The sequence below is a fragment of the Wasmannia auropunctata genome, unplaced genomic scaffold (assembly GCF_000956235.1).
Source record: "Wasmannia auropunctata unplaced genomic scaffold, wasmannia.A_1.0 LD334658.1, whole genome shotgun sequence".
Lineage (NCBI taxonomy): Eukaryota > Metazoa > Arthropoda > Insecta > Hymenoptera > Formicidae > Wasmannia > Wasmannia auropunctata.
Window position 1 is genome coordinate 116 of NW_012028232.1, and position 17,508 is coordinate 17,623.

General features: G+C 36.0%; 1 protein-coding gene across 1 annotated transcript in view; it reads left to right on the top strand.

The window, feature by feature from the left end:
- The first annotated feature begins 448 nt into the window (after positions 1 to 448).
- LOC105458133 (golgin subfamily A member 4-like) overlaps positions 449 to 17,508 on the top strand; it is an 18,665-nt gene continuing 1,605 nt past the window's right edge. The window contains 11 exon segments of the mRNA XM_011703212.1: positions 449 to 750; positions 2,687 to 2,860; positions 3,270 to 3,650; positions 3,801 to 4,153; positions 4,349 to 5,111; positions 5,361 to 5,469; positions 6,844 to 6,972; positions 7,272 to 13,268; positions 13,271 to 15,887; positions 16,459 to 16,622; positions 16,719 to 16,773. Coding sequence (XP_011701514.1) covers positions 2,693 to 2,860; positions 3,270 to 3,650; positions 3,801 to 4,153; positions 4,349 to 5,111; positions 5,361 to 5,469; positions 6,844 to 6,972; positions 7,272 to 13,268; positions 13,271 to 15,887; positions 16,459 to 16,622; positions 16,719 to 16,773 — 10,736 coding nt within the window. The 5' untranslated portion in view covers positions 449 to 750; positions 2,687 to 2,692.

Below are 17,508 nucleotides of genomic sequence, written 5' to 3' on the forward strand. Positions count from 1 at the left end.
ATTTAATATTCATACTTTTAAACATAATTACAACAATACAAATACTTAATCCAAGAAGAAAGAAAAGTAGTAACTAAGAGAAAATCGGTTGTGTATTCATTGCCTGAAATACAATTAATGTGCTAATATGTTCCTTCCGAATTACCGCACTTTCCGTACGCGCGCGTTCGTCATTATCGACTCAACGTCGGTAAATTCACTACTCTACTATGACCCACCGATTCATTGCTGTTGACTGTACATACATACATACATGTCTAAAAACCATTGATAAATTAATAAATCATAAAATTAATGTTATATTATTGACTAATTGCTTAAATTTTAGCAATTACTAAACATGCCACGCTAAGTCCCGTAAGGGTGTCGGTCTTTAAGAGTATCTCATCGGTGTATCTATATAGTTGCATCCTCGATACTGTATCAACTAAGATGTTTCTTTCTTTAGAAAACGACGGCACTCGCCACGGTGCGGCGCTCGCGACGGTACGTCCGGCACTTCCGGCCGCAAAAGAGAATATGGCACGGCGACGACGATGATGTCGATGTCGGGTCGGTCTGGTCGCGAGTTCACGTAGATATTTCGTCGGCACTCACGATCGCGTATCCGCGGGTCTTTCCTACCGTGGCATGCGTGTTTGACGTGCGTTCACTCGCAACGCCGAGGGATCGTGATCGGCGACGGGGGCGACCTAATTATGAGCGGCGACGTGTTACCCTCCTGACGCTTCGCGCGACGCCAAACAGAAGGTACGTAAGAATCGCGGAATCGAACAGAATCCGGGCCGCGTCCTTCCATTCCCTTTTTGCGCGCGTCCCCGGCGACGGCGACGGTGACGCCACATCGCCGTCTATCCCGTTCCCCCGATTCCCCGTCGGAGAAACGCGCGCACTCGCGTTTCCCTCACGTGCGTGCCCCGCATGGATTACGTCACTTGCTACGTGTTCGGCTACGGGCGCTACGGCCAAGTCGATGTACGTCCGTTCCGGATAAACGAACGGTTTTACATTACCACGTATTTCCGATTCGCCAGAATTTCGCAGCCTATGTGGATTGCAATTTTGTCTTAAATTACTTGTGTTTACGTATATTTTGCAATATCATCAGTTTTGTTGATATTGCTCCTGCGACTCGCAATGACAAGCTGAAGATTTACAATTTTATATAAGTTTGTTTATGTTAAATCACTTTATCTTCTTTATGTTTATCCATTTTTTGCCCTTGATGTATGTATCATAGAAATTATTTATGCCTCTAGGAAATTTGAAGACACAGATACATATCTTAAAACAACCCAATCATTTAACTTCTTTTTTTATTTGTTTTTTTTTATATAAAAGTGATCATATTCGATTATTTTATTGTTGATTATATGAAAGTAACTTAATATACACTTATTTATTATATGTTCTAAAGAAAGTAATAATACGATCCAAAGTAAACAATTTGAAATAGTAATACAAAGTATGGAAATGCATAGTAAATATAATATTCTATTGTTTTTGTGTGAATTAACATTAAGGAGATGATTAAATCTTTATATTAATTTTATATTCTTTGTAATTGTAAATAACATATGTTGTATATAACAATCTTGCGTAAAGATGCTATTTTTTTAAAATATAGATATTTTTTGTATAGCACGTGTGTATCCAGTATTATTATATTTTAATGGCTTTCTTTTTTATTTAATGAAAATAAAAGATGAGTATCTTTTCTCTGCTCTTCTATTGGTATATAATAAAATAGGTATTTGTAATATTTCCTAAGTTTTTATATGATGTTTTCTAAGAAAAAATGTAAAAATTTGCTTTCAAGGTTTAACAATTGTTTACTTATTATACATATATTGCAGATACAACAGAAAAATATTAAAACCATTTTTTTTTAAATTTATTACATGATATTCTAATTTTATTTTCTAAAAAAAGTATATATATAATCTGTAAATAAGATCTAAATTGAAATTCTGAACTCGTAAGACTGTATTCATTATATTATATCCAAGAAATAGATATCTTTTTATCGAGAATATGGATATAGTTGTAATAAAGATTTTAATTTTTTTAAAAAAGTTTTGATTATTTATTTATGAGTTTTATTTTGTATTTTTATATGTTAGGCCTGTTTAGTGAATATTTTCTTCATATTTTCTTGTGATCAATATTAAAAGGGTAATAAAAATCATAAGAAACTGAAAAACTAACTTTAATTTTTCAAAATATTGAGATCAAGAATTAATATTGATTATAATGGACAAGAAAATAAAAAGGGGAATGGTTCTATGACATCCTACATATAATTAATCAATTAGTAAAATGATATAATATTAATATGTAATACTTACATTTTTTTCTGTATAATGTTATTATTGTTGATACTTTTAACGAGATAAAGAATGGAAAAAAGATACATGGTGTTGCCTGGCACTGAGTATCGTGTAGAAATGAGGAGGAATGTGAAGTCTGATCTCGTGTCGAGACTTAATACAATTAGATTTACTCCAGTCTAGATCCTATCCAATTAGATTTGGAAAATGGGAGCAGTGGGTGATACTCTATTTTGTCATATTAGAAAAACTTTCACTACTAACTTGATTTTACCAGCTATCCCTTAGCAGAGTGTATCGCCAGTTAGGCTGGAAAACAGATAATGCAGTGGTTTGTATTACTTCTATTTGTACAGTGCATAATGTGGAGTGCGTCTGAGGAATCATCAGGCACGATGGAAGGCGGCCCTCCTGATGCTGTGGTACACACAAAGGAGACATGCGAGCAGAATAAAAATCAATTAGAAACCCTCAAGGAAATCATGATGAGGAATCAACAGAGTTTGAAAAGGAAGGAGGAGGAGGTCCAGGTAACATAAAAATGATTAAAGCAATTAAACACTTCAGAAGCTTCTTTTATTCTTTGAAATCTAAATTTGTATGTCATATGGATGTTAACTAAGAGACTTGTTTGCTTTAATATTTTTTACTTTAATATCTTTGAATTACAAGTGAATAAAAATTGAGAAGTTAGAAAATTTTAAGAATGTAAATAAATGATATTTAACAGAAATTAAATTTGAGATCTAATTGTTAAAATATTTAATTCAAAGATATCTCAAGATAAAATATATCTTAAAGTATCTATATAATGTCACTTTGTTTAATATTAGGAAAGTTATTATAGGAAAGAAAAGTTATGAGGTTATACAATCCTTAGCGTTTTGTATCATTGTTAAAATAATATTGTATTATATTGATTCTTTTTTGTTTGTGTAGGAATATGCACAAAGATTATCAAAGATTAAATCCAGAACGAAGTTATCACGTCGTAGTAAAGAAGGAGCTTCATCATCCAAAGACACAGTGCATTCACATAAGACTGAATCTGCAGCAAAGGCATCTGTAACAGATGATACAATTGATGACATTAGTCAAGCAAAAACCCCAAAGGCAAAGTCTTCTTTACTTCAACGAAAATTGGCGGAAAACAGGAAAGTTTTCGAGCAACGTAGCAAAGAATTGACCGAAACGAAACGAGCAGTAGAAGAGAAAGTGGAAGCTATCAGGCAACAATTGGATGAAACGGATTTAGCAGCAGCAGAACACAAGGATCAACTAGCTATTACACCAATTAGGCCTCTTGTCATCACTTCGGATGTGAATAGTTTTACATCAGTTTTCCTAACATATTTTCTATAATATCCTTTAATGAATGTAATAAAAGAAAGAATTGCTTACATGCAGATAGTAATTTAGAATTTGACAATAGCACGATAGAAAATTTATGTTCTGATTTTTTAATTTAAGGTGATGGCGCCAGTTCAAATACAAAACATTCAAGAAAAGGAAAAAAAGATTATGGAACTAAATAGCAAAATCGTCGAGCTAGAAGCTACCATTCTGGATCTTCGAGAAAATTTAAAAGAGAAGGATTCTGTTATTGATTCCAAAACGAAAGCGGTTACTCTTATGTCCGCAGATTTTTCCAAGAAGGGTAAAACGACGTTAGATACTCTCGAAGATACGAAAGACGAAATGCGAACGATGCAAGAAAATTTTATCTTGATCGAAACGTCTCTGAAAAACAAAAATACCAGTTTGTTGGGACAACTAGAGGAAAGAAATAACAGGATATCAGAATTGGAGCATACAGTTAATAGGTAATTATATATATATTTTTATAATATATTATACATTTTTGTTATAAAATTAACAATAAGTAACATTTATTTTGAATTGAATAAAAAATTTTGATATTTGAAGTAGTGAATAACAAAATATTTTATATTAAAAATCGCAAAGAGAATAATTTAACTTTTATTTTTTATTATTTATTCTTTATATACTCTTTGAAGGATTGAAGAGCAACTCAAAGAACGTAAAATAGCCGAATCTGCAAGTGCGGATTTCTCACGTTCCACTATGGATACTTTAGCGGAGACTAAAGACGTGATGAAATCAATGCAGGAAAATTTTGTTCTCGTTGAATCATCATTGAAATTGAAGAACGACAATCTTCTTCAGCAATTGGGGCAGTATGAAATAAAATTAGCGGAAGCCAAAGAAAGGATATTTCAATTAGAATCTGGTGCCGGTATAGTGACAACGCCAGCAGTTGAGGATTTACAGTTTAGGATAGAGAAATTGGAGCAGAATAATCGACAACTTCTGGATGAGAAATATGAATTGCAGAAAAATAATACCGAATTGCAGGATAAGATTATTGCCAGTAAATTAGTTGACGGTAATGATGCAATTGTCGAGAAAGACAACAGAATTGCAGAACTCGAGAATTTGATAGAAGAACTTAAACAATCAAATAAATTGCTTGAAGAAGAGTCGAAGACTGAGTTGCAAAAACAATTAGCTGAATTGTCATCCAAAAACGAAGAGCATTCCAACAAAATTACCGATCTTGAGAAGCAAATGCATGAACTCGAAGCGGAGAAGAACGATATCGCAGCGAGATTGTCAGCTGAACAAGCGGTATCCAAAGAAGATATGGTAATAAAATTGACAAAGGAATTGGAAGATTTAAATAAAAGTATGATCAAATTAAAGGCCCAACACAGAAGCAAAGTGAAAAATTTACAGAAACAATTGGAAAACTTCAAAATGGTAAGAGTTTATTTCAGTTTTAGTTTTAGATTTTAATGTTCAAAATTGTAGATTATAATTATAGATTAAAGAAATATAATATAAATGCTTTTTTTTGCTTTATATTTTACGGAATAGCTTTTAGTTGACTATTTAATTGAAAACGCAATTGATTAATATTACTTGTATCGAATATTAATCAACACATGACATATATGTCCGCGAATTTCCGTGTCCATGAAAAAAATAGTAATATGTGTGTTTTATTAGGTGTCCGATACGAATGCAGAACTCGTTAGATTGGGCAATCAAGTGGCATTATTGGAGGAGGAGAAAGGTAACCTTCAGCTGAGTCTGGTAGACTTTGACGAGCTTAAAGGTAGGAACCAGGACAAACGTTTTATCGCCGACGTTTCCGTTGTCCTAGTTATATTGTCGGATTTTTAATGCGATCTGTGTTAATATTTTTTTATCGGAACAGCCTGTTTTCCAGCCCTGTTTCCTCTATGAATGAAAAGTATTTGTCCTAATCGTTATATGTATATATTTTTTTTATAAGAAATAAAACAAAGATGTAGATACTACAATATATAAGTACACTGTAGTAATAATTGATGTCAATTTCACAAATGTAGAGTACAGTTACTGAAATGTCACTTAATTGCGCGATTTTTTAGTGTACTTAAAAAAAGGAAAAAAAGTGGAAAACAATACCTCTTAATATTTTCTGGTGATGGAATCTTTTCACTTATTTTATATGCTTCAATTATCGAAACATTTACGAAGAATACTAATCAATGATATCTGAATATTTCTTGATAATTGAATATAACATGGTACCTACTTTACTTGTCAAAGTTTGCTGCGCACTTATTCATAGAAGTAGATTTATTCTTAGTACTTATATCCCACATACGTTTTCTTATTTTATACGGAATAAATGATTAATTGCATGACTTATATTTTAATATAATTTTAATATAATAACAATATTTTGAATTTTTTACGACACTCATTGGCTAATGCTATTATTATGTGCTTTTATTAAAATGAATCATTATTGAAACAAAACACTTTGACATATGAATTTTTAATAAGTATGTATGATTTAATTGGTGTGTCTAATGCTAATAATTAAATATAACAAATTAAATTGAATGAAATTTATAACTCTTGGCTTTCTATAATATTCAATGCTTTAAATGAATAGAGACAGAGAAGAACATTTTATTCTAAATATATAATAAAAGTGTTCCAAAATCAATGTACACTATCAGTAGATTTATGCTTTTATTTAAAAATATAAAGAGACATCATCTTGCAACAAGATATTGATATATTGATTGTATATGATTTAATATTGTTATGTACTGTGTAACAAATATATTACGTAATCTTTATATTATTATTTTATATGGTATTTCTAAAAATAATCCAAGAAAACAAGGACATCTCAATAATGTCTTAATGACGTCTTTATTGAAATGATATTACCTTGCTACTTGAGAATGTGGTGCTAATATTAATGAGTAAATTATTATATAAATTACTTTAGAAGTAAGAATCTGTTGATAGTTTGTATACGATATTTTGGAACAAATAATGTATATAAATATTGATTGCACAAAAAGGAATTTTGTGAGAAAATTTACTGTAATTTAAGCTTAGCACTTAGTAACTGCTTGCACTAAGCTTACTATGAGCGAAAATGAAATTGCACGTACGTTATGGGCAAATTATACGATCTGCACAGCCTCAGCAGGAGATTGGCAGGAACGTGTTGCTGACTTGGAAAGTAAGGTTTCATCTCAGACAAAAGAAATACAGATGCATATTGATGCAATCGCCATCTTAGAGAACCAAAAGTTAGATCTTACACAAGGTAATTTATTACATGAAATAGTCTATGCAGAATAAGATGTGTTTGCATGTTGATGGTTTAAATCATTTTTTAAATATAAAATTGTGTTATATATTCTAATAGAATTATAAATTACAAGTTATTCTGCTTTTCTTTGATGGAATAATATTAATATTACTATGTGTAACAGTGTTAATAATTGTACTTCTAATTCTACATTCATACATATATATTATGAGAGATGTTATTGAACATTGATAATCAGCATGTTTATAATTCGATGGAACGAGTTTGTAAAAAATTTGAATATTCTTTTTCAGAACTTCACACGGTAAAGCAGGAAGTTTTGGCTCTGGAAGCTGAGAACGCAGAATCCGAGAATCTCAGAGTAACGGCCGAGATGAAGGTTGTTGAGTTAGAAGAACAATTGGAAACAGCACACAAAGAACAGAGTGAGAATAAACTTGAAATTGAACACCACGAGCTCCTAAAGAAACTTGACGCTTTGACGCAGGAAAATTCAGAATTATACAACAAGTTAAACAAAATGGAGGAGAAAGGTACTTCGGATACTGGTTCGACGGAATCTTTCGAAGCTATTCAAATGAACGATAGAAATGATCTGTTGAAAAAAATTGAGGATTTGGAGCAAAAGAATAATGAATTAATGCTTAAATTATCGAAGTTGGAAGAAAAGGATGGTTCACATGCCGGTTCCACGGAATCTTTCGAAACGATAAATGATACAGATCGCAGCGAGTTAATAAAGAAGATTGAACAATTAACGCAGGAGAACAGCGATTTAACCATGAAGTTGAGTAGGATCGAAGAGAAGGGATCGTCTGACACGGGTTCTACGGAATCTTTTGAGCGTATCCCGGAACACAATGATAGCCCGACGAAGATCGAACTACTTACTCAAGAGAATAACGAGCTTGTTATCAAATTAACAAAGCTGGAAGAGCGATTGAGTCAAAGCAGCGCTCAATTGGACATCTCTAAGATCGATCATAGTTTAGAGACACTTAAAGATGATAGTAGCTTGTTGAGATTGCAGATTGAGACGCTCACTCAAGAAAATGATAATTTGTTGGGAGAGATTTCTCAACTTAAATCGCAGATAGAGGATTTCACGGAGGAAACTAACAGGCTACAAGATCGTATAGAAATGTTGACAGCGGAGAACACCGAGTTAGTTATAAATCGCACGAAATTGGAGGAACGTCTTCAAATGGAGTCGTCTCATTCCTCTCAAATGTCAATCCAAGTGATAGAATCTGCTGACCAAATTAATGCCTTAATAGAGAGGCAGCAGGTTCTTGAAAGAGAGCTGACTCAATTGCGGAAAACATCCGTTGAACACTCGGTTAATGTAACATCATGCGAAACTGATGATGCAAAATCCAAACTCGCGACATTGGAGAAAGATAATGCACAGATGACAACGACAATCGCACAGCTCGAAGAGCATATCAACAGTCAAACAGAAAACCTAATTAAAATAACCAAAGAGAAAGAACAACTGGATCTACAGCTGCAACACGTAACTTGCGATGATTTCTCCAGAGAAAGGTTGGAGCTTATCGACAAATTGGAAAAATTGAATCAGGAAAAGGAGAATGTCGCCCATGAGAGACAGGAATTGCAGGAGCAAATTAGCGTTCTCTTACAGAAATCGTCCGACGAAATTTCGGAGATGCGAAAGACGGAGGAAGTTGTTTGTCAGGAATCGCAAACTGCAATTGTAGCATCCTTAGAGAAGGATTTGGAGAACAGCAAGAGATTAATTGTGGAGTATAAAAATCAGGTAGAAGAAATGAACATGAAACTGGAGAGCATGGATGCTGAATTGCAGAAGAAAACCGAACAATTACTAGAGTATGAAGCATCGGAGCATGCAAAATTGGAGAATTTAGAACGTGAATTGAAGGACATGTTTGTTACAGCAGAAGAATGGAAATTCAAGTATGATGACATGCAAGAAAAGATGCAGACGCTGGAGCAAGGGAAAGCGTCGATGGAGGAAGCTTTTAAGACATTGGAGAATGGTAACAAAGAATTGTTAGATGTGATAAAAGAAAAAGATGTGACGACTGGTACTCTACAAGAGCATTTCCAAGGCATCATAGATTCCCTCGAAACGAGATTACAAGATGAAATGGCGAATATAATGGCGAAAGAACATGAAGTTGCAGATTTGAAGGCTGAGATCGAAAAGAAAGATCAAGAGCTACATACTAAGTATGCGCAGTTGCAAAATGGAATGATTACTATAGACAGTTTACAAGATGAATTAAGTAACTATTCGATCAAGTTGAAAGAAAACGAGGCTGCTTTATCGTCATCGTTAGGAGAGGTTGCGAATCTCAATGCTATAATAAAAGAGAAAGAAGAGGAAGCTTATACTCTGAAAGATAATATTAGCAAAATTACTGAAATGTTAGAACAATTTAAGTCTGTAGCTGAATTTGAGGAAGTATTGTCGAATTTGCGAAATAAAGAAGCAAGTTACACTGAATTGCAGAATAAATATGAAGAAGCCTTAAAAGAAAACAGTGAATTATCGCAAAAAATTGAGGATACGTCAAAGAGTAACGAAAATATTGAAAATGAATTAATTAAGAAAAACCAGGAAATTGATAGTTTACTCGCGATTAAAAAGGATTTGGCCGCACAAATTGAAGAAATCAAGACCGATAAGACTGAAGCTGAAAAGCGAATTTGGGAACTGCAAGCGATTTTAGACAATCAAACTACGTATGCTGAGAAAGTGCAATCGGAACTGACAAACGAGTACAAGCAAATGGAAGGACTTAAAACTAAACACATGGAGGATATAGCAATGCTTAATCGAAGATTGGAAGACGTTATCGAAGAATTAGTTGAGAAAACACAAGAAAACGAAGCTATGAAAGCCGAATTAGAGCAGAAGGAGTTGCTCGGTAAAAACGTCACAGACGAAACGAAGACCATCTTGGAGAACAAAATCGTAGACTTGGAACAGAAACTTTTAGAATCAGAAAGTAAGCTGCAGGCGCAATCCGAAAAGATGAAGAAGATTGTGGCGACGTTTAACAAAAAGAAGATAGCATGTCAAGAACTTGAAGCACGTGTCGCTGAATTGGAAGAGAAATGGACGACGGAGAAAGATGAGAAGGAAGTTAAAAACAAGCAGATACAAGAAGTAGAGATTTCCATGCGGGAAAAGGACAACAAGATCCATGACTTGGAGGAGAAGTTGCTGCAAGCGAAGAATGATACCGCGGAGGTTCTTACAAATTCAGAAAAATTTGAGAAGGAATCGATCAGTTTGAAAGAAAAGATTGCGATGTTAATGGAGCACGTTGCGGAGATGGACGAGGAAATCGAGAAGCAGCGCGCAGAGATAGAACGCATTTTTCTCCAAGTGGAAACGGAGAGAACGACGAAGGAGGAGATTGCCAAAGAATATGAACTCTACAAACAAACTGCGAGCAAGGAGGACGAACAGAAACAGACAGTTCTGGATGAGGTGAAGGAGCAGGCACGAGAGTTGAGTGTGCGCATGCAAGTAATGGAAACCGAATATGTGGAACAGCTCGCTACAATAAAGAATCTAAAGGCGGAGAATGGCCTTCTGTTGTCCAAACAAACGCAGATTGACGAGAAATTAGAAAACGCTGAGAAGAAATCAGAAGAGCGTCGTGTGCTGATCGAGCAGTTACAGAAAGAGATTGCGACTATGGCGTCTGTGGCAGTAACTACACAGGTTCCGGAGCAGAGCGAACTGAGAGAAGATGACACTGTGATCGCGCAGCACTGTGATCACTCCGAGCAATGTCAGAATTTAGTACAAGCGTTAGAAGCGCGTCTACAAGAGCGCCAAGCGGAAATTGAAAACTTGAATAACGAGTTGGCCAATTCGTACGGTAATATCGTGTTACTTCATGATGAATCTCAGAGGTATAACGATATGATGATACAAACTGCTCAGGAGCGCTTCAATCGGTCGCTTATGGATCAAACGAATACATTGCAACAGGAAATCGATTCTTTGAAAACGGAGAAAGTTGTGAGCGAGCGGAGAGTATCGGAGTTGGAGGCTGAGTTGGAAGGATATAAATATAAGAATGCGGAATGCAAAGTAGAAATCCCTGAAGAAGTTGAAATTTCTGTCACCGAAAATCAGCAACAGCAGGAGCAAGATGGTACTTCACAATTGTTCGACTCTGCGAAACTCTTTGAAGCCGTCACTTCGGATACGGACACTTTGGATAAAAAGGAAATGGAACAATTGCAGAGTTTATTAAACGAGAAACAGAGTCAGTGTTCCGAGCATATGAAAGAAATGGATCGCTTACTCAATAATGTAGAAGAAGAGAGATTACGTGTTCGAGAATTACAGGATCAATTTGAAAATTCGCAAAGCGAATTGAGAAAGATAGAAAACCTTCTTTCTGAAAAGAATGTGCAGGTGGATTCATTGAATACGGAATTGGATAATGTAATCCGTCAGATGAATGATCTGAAAATGTTGCAGGAACAATATTATACTGCTGAAGCAGAGTCGCAGAGATTACAGCAAATTGTGACTGACAAAAGCACGCAGATAGATTTATTGAATACCGTAAATCAACAAATGAGTTCGCAATTGCAGCAACATACGGAAGCAGAAGCCGGTTTACGAACCGAACTTTTGCTTAAGGATACAGAAATTACTGCGATAAAGACAGAGCTAACTTCTATGGAAGAGATTGTAAAAGAATTGACAATGGAACGAGATCAGCAAGTCGAATCATATAAACTTCAGATTAATAATCTGGAAACAGAAATGAGGAGCGCTAGTAGTGACAGTGATTTAATACAAGAGTGGGAACAGCGTATTTCTACGACCACTGCAGAGAGAGACTTGCTACAGCTGCAAGTAAATGATTTGACGCATTCCTTGGAAGAACTGAAGGAATCAGTACTGCGTAATCTACAGATTGAGTTGGAGAATGTTATGCGAGAAAGGAATGAGGCTCAAGTACTTATTGCAACTCTCACGCAAGCTTTGGACGATTCGAAACAGAGTCTTCAGGAATCGAAGACACACGAAGACAGCTTGAAGGAGCTTACTTCTACGGAAAAATCGATCAGCCAAGAATTAGAATCAGTTCCTATTCTGGCTGTCGAAGAACCGATTAGTCAACAAGAATGTGTACAATTAGCCCAAGCTCCTATCGAAAAAGAAATACAAGACATTCAGTTGGATGTTGGTTTGGGCTGGGACAACGGTTCTGAGAACCTCAATGTCGATGAGGAATCTTGGGGTTGGAGTGCGGAAAACGTTCAATCGGCTGTCGGTAGTCAGCATCTGAGCACGATGACATTGAGCGCCGAAATGCAATTGCGTGCAAAAGTAGAAGATTTGGAAAATAAAATCGCAGATTTAGAAGCACAGAACGTTAGGATCGCCGAGGAGAGCAAAGCGGCACAAGTAAAAAGCGGTAAATTGGTAAAGAAATTGAAAGAGTATAAAGTACAGATAGAGGGCTTGCAACAACAATTAAAGACGCAGAAGCAGACTGATAGCTTTTTTGACTTGGATACGGCAATTGAAGAGGAGCTGAAAGCACAAATCGCCAGTTTGGAAAGAGCTCTTAATGAAATTAAGGAAGAAAAGAAAAATATTATTGCTGAGAAAGAAGCTTTACTGAAACGGCTTGATGTAGTAGTGTCGGCTAACGAGAGGTATATGGAAATGAAAGAGAGACAGGATATGGAAGTTGAGGTATTGCGCATTCAGAATAAGGAACTGAGTAACAAAGTACAATCTTTAGAATGGCGATTACAGGAAAATGTGACTGATATAGAAGATACTACTTCTTCGCCACACGAAGATCAACGTGACCCATCATCTTATGAAATTGATAAATCTATCGCACATAGTCAGCCCCAGAAGAGATCAGCGGAATCTAGTGATGACATCGACGTGATATCGAAGAAGTACAAGGAGGAAATAGACGATTTGAAGGACGAGTTAGAAGCGCTCGCAGCAGAAAACGAGCAACTGCAGCACTTTTTAGAAGAACAAAAAGCAGCGATGGCGAATTTGGAACCAAAAGATAATAATATCGATGAGCTTATGAAAAATTTAGACGCTTTGAACAGTCAAAATGCGCAGCTTCAAACCGCTTTAAACAAAAGCAAGGAAGAATATGAGATTCTCAGGAAACAGTATGAGCAAAGTCTGATAGACGCGAATGATCAAGTGACAGCAACGCGCCAGAACAATGATCTCCTCAAGATTGAATGTGCAGAAAAGGTAAATAGATTAGAAACGGAGATAGAACATTTAAGAGAGCTTTGGAAGAGAAGAAAGTTTTAGAGGACAGCGCTTTGATAAGTTCGGAAGAAAAGCTTTCGTCCGTCAATACGTCCCTAATGGAAGTTACGGAATTACTTAATGCCAGAGTCCAAGAAGTCGCTGATCTGAAGCAAGAGCTTCAAGTTCAGTATGTGGAAAGACAGCAGGCTGAAGCGACGCTACAATTGGAAATACAAAACTTGATTAAGGAACTGGACGAGAGGAGACAGGATCTAGGAACCTTGAAGCAAGCGTTCAGCGACAAGGAGCATGAGCTGATACAGCAGAGGAGTGTGCACACGGTAAATACTATCGTTAGTGAGGCTACTCAGGAATTGGCCCAAAAGCACGCGATTGAAATCGAAGAAAAGAATAAGGAACTACGTGATTTAACAGAGAAGTTGTCTGTATTACAATTGACGGTCGACGAATACACCTTGAAGCTGCGAGATTGCGCCGCTAAATTGGAGACGCAACAGCAACAAATTGCATATTTGAAGGAGGATCTGACAGAGCGCAATTCAATAATAGGTACTACTCAAACTGATATGAATTTGATGAACGAAAAACTGCGGGAAAAACAACAGGAATTGATAGAATACGAGGAAGAGAAGACGAAACTGGCGGCAGAAGTGGAAAAATGCTTAACGGATATTCAATGTCTGCAGAGTCGACTAAATGCCACGGAAGCAACTACAATTGATTTACAAGAATGCAATTTACATATTCGTAGCTTGGAACAAGAAGTTCAAGTTCTAAAATCGGAGAAAGAAACGATCTTATTGCAATACGATCGGGAGACGGAAATGTATCAGACTCAATTAGAAAGTAACAAAGAGCAAATTAATGCTTTGAAACATGATTTGCGAGAGAAAACCGAGCAGTTGCATTACACGAGCACACAATTGTGCGCCAAAGAGAACGATCTGGAAGGAATTAGGACCATGATAAGTGACAAGGATTCTTTATTGGAGCTCACGAATCAAGAACTAAATGACAAACGAGCCGAACTAGAGAGATTGCGTAACGAGCAGAGCGCCCAGATGATCGATAGTCTTCCGGTGTCCAGAATAGGTCACGACGATGACGCGGAGTTGCAAAGCAGCACTATAAATGAACTGAGAGCGCAAATGGAAGCTAAACAGCAAGAACTGGAACATCTAAAGTATGTTTTGAGCGAGAATACATATCCCACAATTATCCAGCAGATGCAAGATAGAATCAATTGTCTGTATAATGAGAAGGCTACACTAGAAACTTCTTTGCGAGCAGCTACGGAGAGCTTGACGGAAAAGCAACAGCAAGTAAATCTCTTGACGCAGCGCATCAACGGGCAAAATCAGGAGCGCATTTCTAAGGAGGAAGTCAGTTTGCTCTCCAGAGACAGACGAAGATCTGTGCACGATCAGGAGGAAATCGTTAGGCTGCAGAACGAATTGCACGCGAGACAACAAGAGATAAACGAATTGAGGTACGTCATAGCTGAGAAAGATTCACAATTGTCCCTCCAGGCCAGTATGGAGCCACAATCGGACGATTTCGAACTGCGTGAGACCGTGCAGAGATTAATGGGAGATTTGTATGGCAAAGAGCAAGAAATACAGATGTTGAAGTCGACTATCGCTGAGCTACAAGAGCAGATTCTGCATTATAAAGATTACGAGAGACTTTCTGAGGACAGCAGAAACGCGATCGAGAGGCTAACTTCGGAGAAAGAGCAAATTCGTATCGACGCTGAAGAATTTCTGTATAGGGAATTGCAGACGAAAGAATCGGAGATCGATGAAATAAAGCAGAGACTATCGGAGGAGAACCAGAAGTTACTGACGGAGCTTCGGTTGAAGGACAGCGATATCGAGAATTTGAAAGCGCAATTCGAACAATTGCAGGCAACTGCGAATGATCGAGACAGTAAATTACAACAAAAAGAGACCGAGTTGATGCATACAATCGACGATCTGGCGGAGAAGGAAAGAAGATTGGCTGAATTGAGCATCACCAAAGACACCGAACTTCATAACTTGAAGGTGCAAATTCATGAAAAGGAAGCGCGTATAGATGAATTACTGGTATTATCCGCGGAAGAAGAGAAACAATTGGATGAGTTAAGACAGACATTGATGACCAGCGAGACGGAAGTGAACAGGCTGAAGGAATTGTTGGTGCAGAAGGTTTCGAAACATGATTTGATACAGCACGCTTTAAAGAAAGACATGCCCGTCAATGAAGCTGCGCCGTCGAAGAGTTCGGAAATCGTTCAATCAGTCGACAATAAGGAGACTTCCACTTCCAATGAATTAGATCTTGCATTGTATATGCTTCATCAAAGAGACGTCCGATGCGAGGAGCTGACTCATGAACTGATGCAGTTGCTCGAGGAGCGCGATACGTTACAGTTGCGATTGTCTAACGCGATTCGGGTGAACGAAGAACTCAGGAGAGTGGGCAGCGCCGAAGCAAGCCCAATAAAAGACTCGTCATCGGCTTCTCATTCGATAATAGAACCTGTCGTGGAACAATCTTCGCCTTCAAAGTCCGAGGGACCAGTCGAGATCGCGAAAGAAGCTATCGACGTTCCAATCGAAGACAAGGAAGCTCTTGCTCTGAAGTAAGTAGAACTTGTTTTTACAATTATGAAATTGTAGATTCATTTTTATATTGACATGTAGTGTCTATACATAGTTTATTAATTTACGAACAAATTTGGATATTTTTAGTTTAGTGCATAATCCCTGAATTCGATTTGTCCAATATAAAAAAAAAACATTTAATGTTGTAGATTGAAAATTCTATGGTTCTTGAATGTGTGACGTAAATAATTTTTATATATAGTGTATTTGAAGAAAAAAAATTAAACAAAATTTGCGTAGATAGATTTTTTCATGATCGAAAGTCGAAGCTTTTCGTCAAAGTAAGTTTCGTTAATCGCTGTTAATGTGTGTAACTAGTAAGTCGTTGGCGTGAATGATGAGCTCTAATTAAGATTGCGTAGTCTATAGTCGGAAATTTTATTTGATCGGCCAATAAAAATTAAAGCGTTTCTAGCTTGCCCATTTGATATCCTGCAAAGTAAAATATTGAAGAACAAAAAATATTTTTGTTCTTCAACATAACGTCCCAAATGCCTCGCTCTTTACGTAAATCGCTTGCAGCTTGATATAAGCTAGTTCTTCCTTTAGATTGTCGCAGTTACATTCAGTCAGCCATGCAAAGGATGTACGATTGAAGGATGAACGAGAGTTAAGGCATACACAGCAAATGTCGTTATTAGCACACAGAGACGTTTTAAACACATTACCGCCCGAAGCAGCCGCAAGATTCGTCAACGCTAATTACACGCTTTGTAGGTACCATTTGATTAATAGTAGAATAATCTATAAACATATCATTGAACACATACAAAATTGTACACTAATAATATGAATCAATGTTTATACAGCTCGAGATGTTCAGAGCCAATCGAGTGTTCTCTTGAATTGGTTGTGGGGCAAGAGGTAAATTATAAAAAAATACATTTTATATTTTACAATCTATTTATTGTAATAGTTGTCATTTTATTTTATAGAATGCGTTTTTCGATTTTATAAACTCGAAATTTGTGGTGTTACATTTTCTCATTTCACAAAATTTAAATTTTATACTGTTCGTGTGTATTTATAGTTTTATAACTTTAACACTACAAATTGTTAAAATCATTTAAATACTTACTTTTTTGTTTGATTATTGGTGTTTCTGTTTTTTATTTCATCGATCGTATTCATTGTTTTGCAAATTCTTTGTTTTCTAAATTCTTAACCCTTTTGTTACTACGACTACTATAATCGCCTGTTACAAAGCGACTTCCGTGTATTATGACTATTATGGGTATCTATAATCGCTTAACGCGTAGCGCTCACATTTATAATTAGTACAATATAATATACACATTTGACTAGCATTACAGTATTTAAGAAGACTTATTTCACGCTTGATATTCTTTATCATGAAAAATATTTTTTATTATAATATATTTTATTTAAATTAAACAGTCATATATTATTTAGGCGTAATCGCTTGAAGTACGTACAACTCATACAACCGTATCTTATAATGTTTTGTGGCAGAGACGATCAACTAACGAAAGGGTTAAATCTTATACAGGGTGTCCCATTTTAAAGTCCCACCCCAAATAACTTTTTTATTTTTGATCTTAGAAAAAAATGTTTTAGACAAAAGTTGTATGGCTTTGA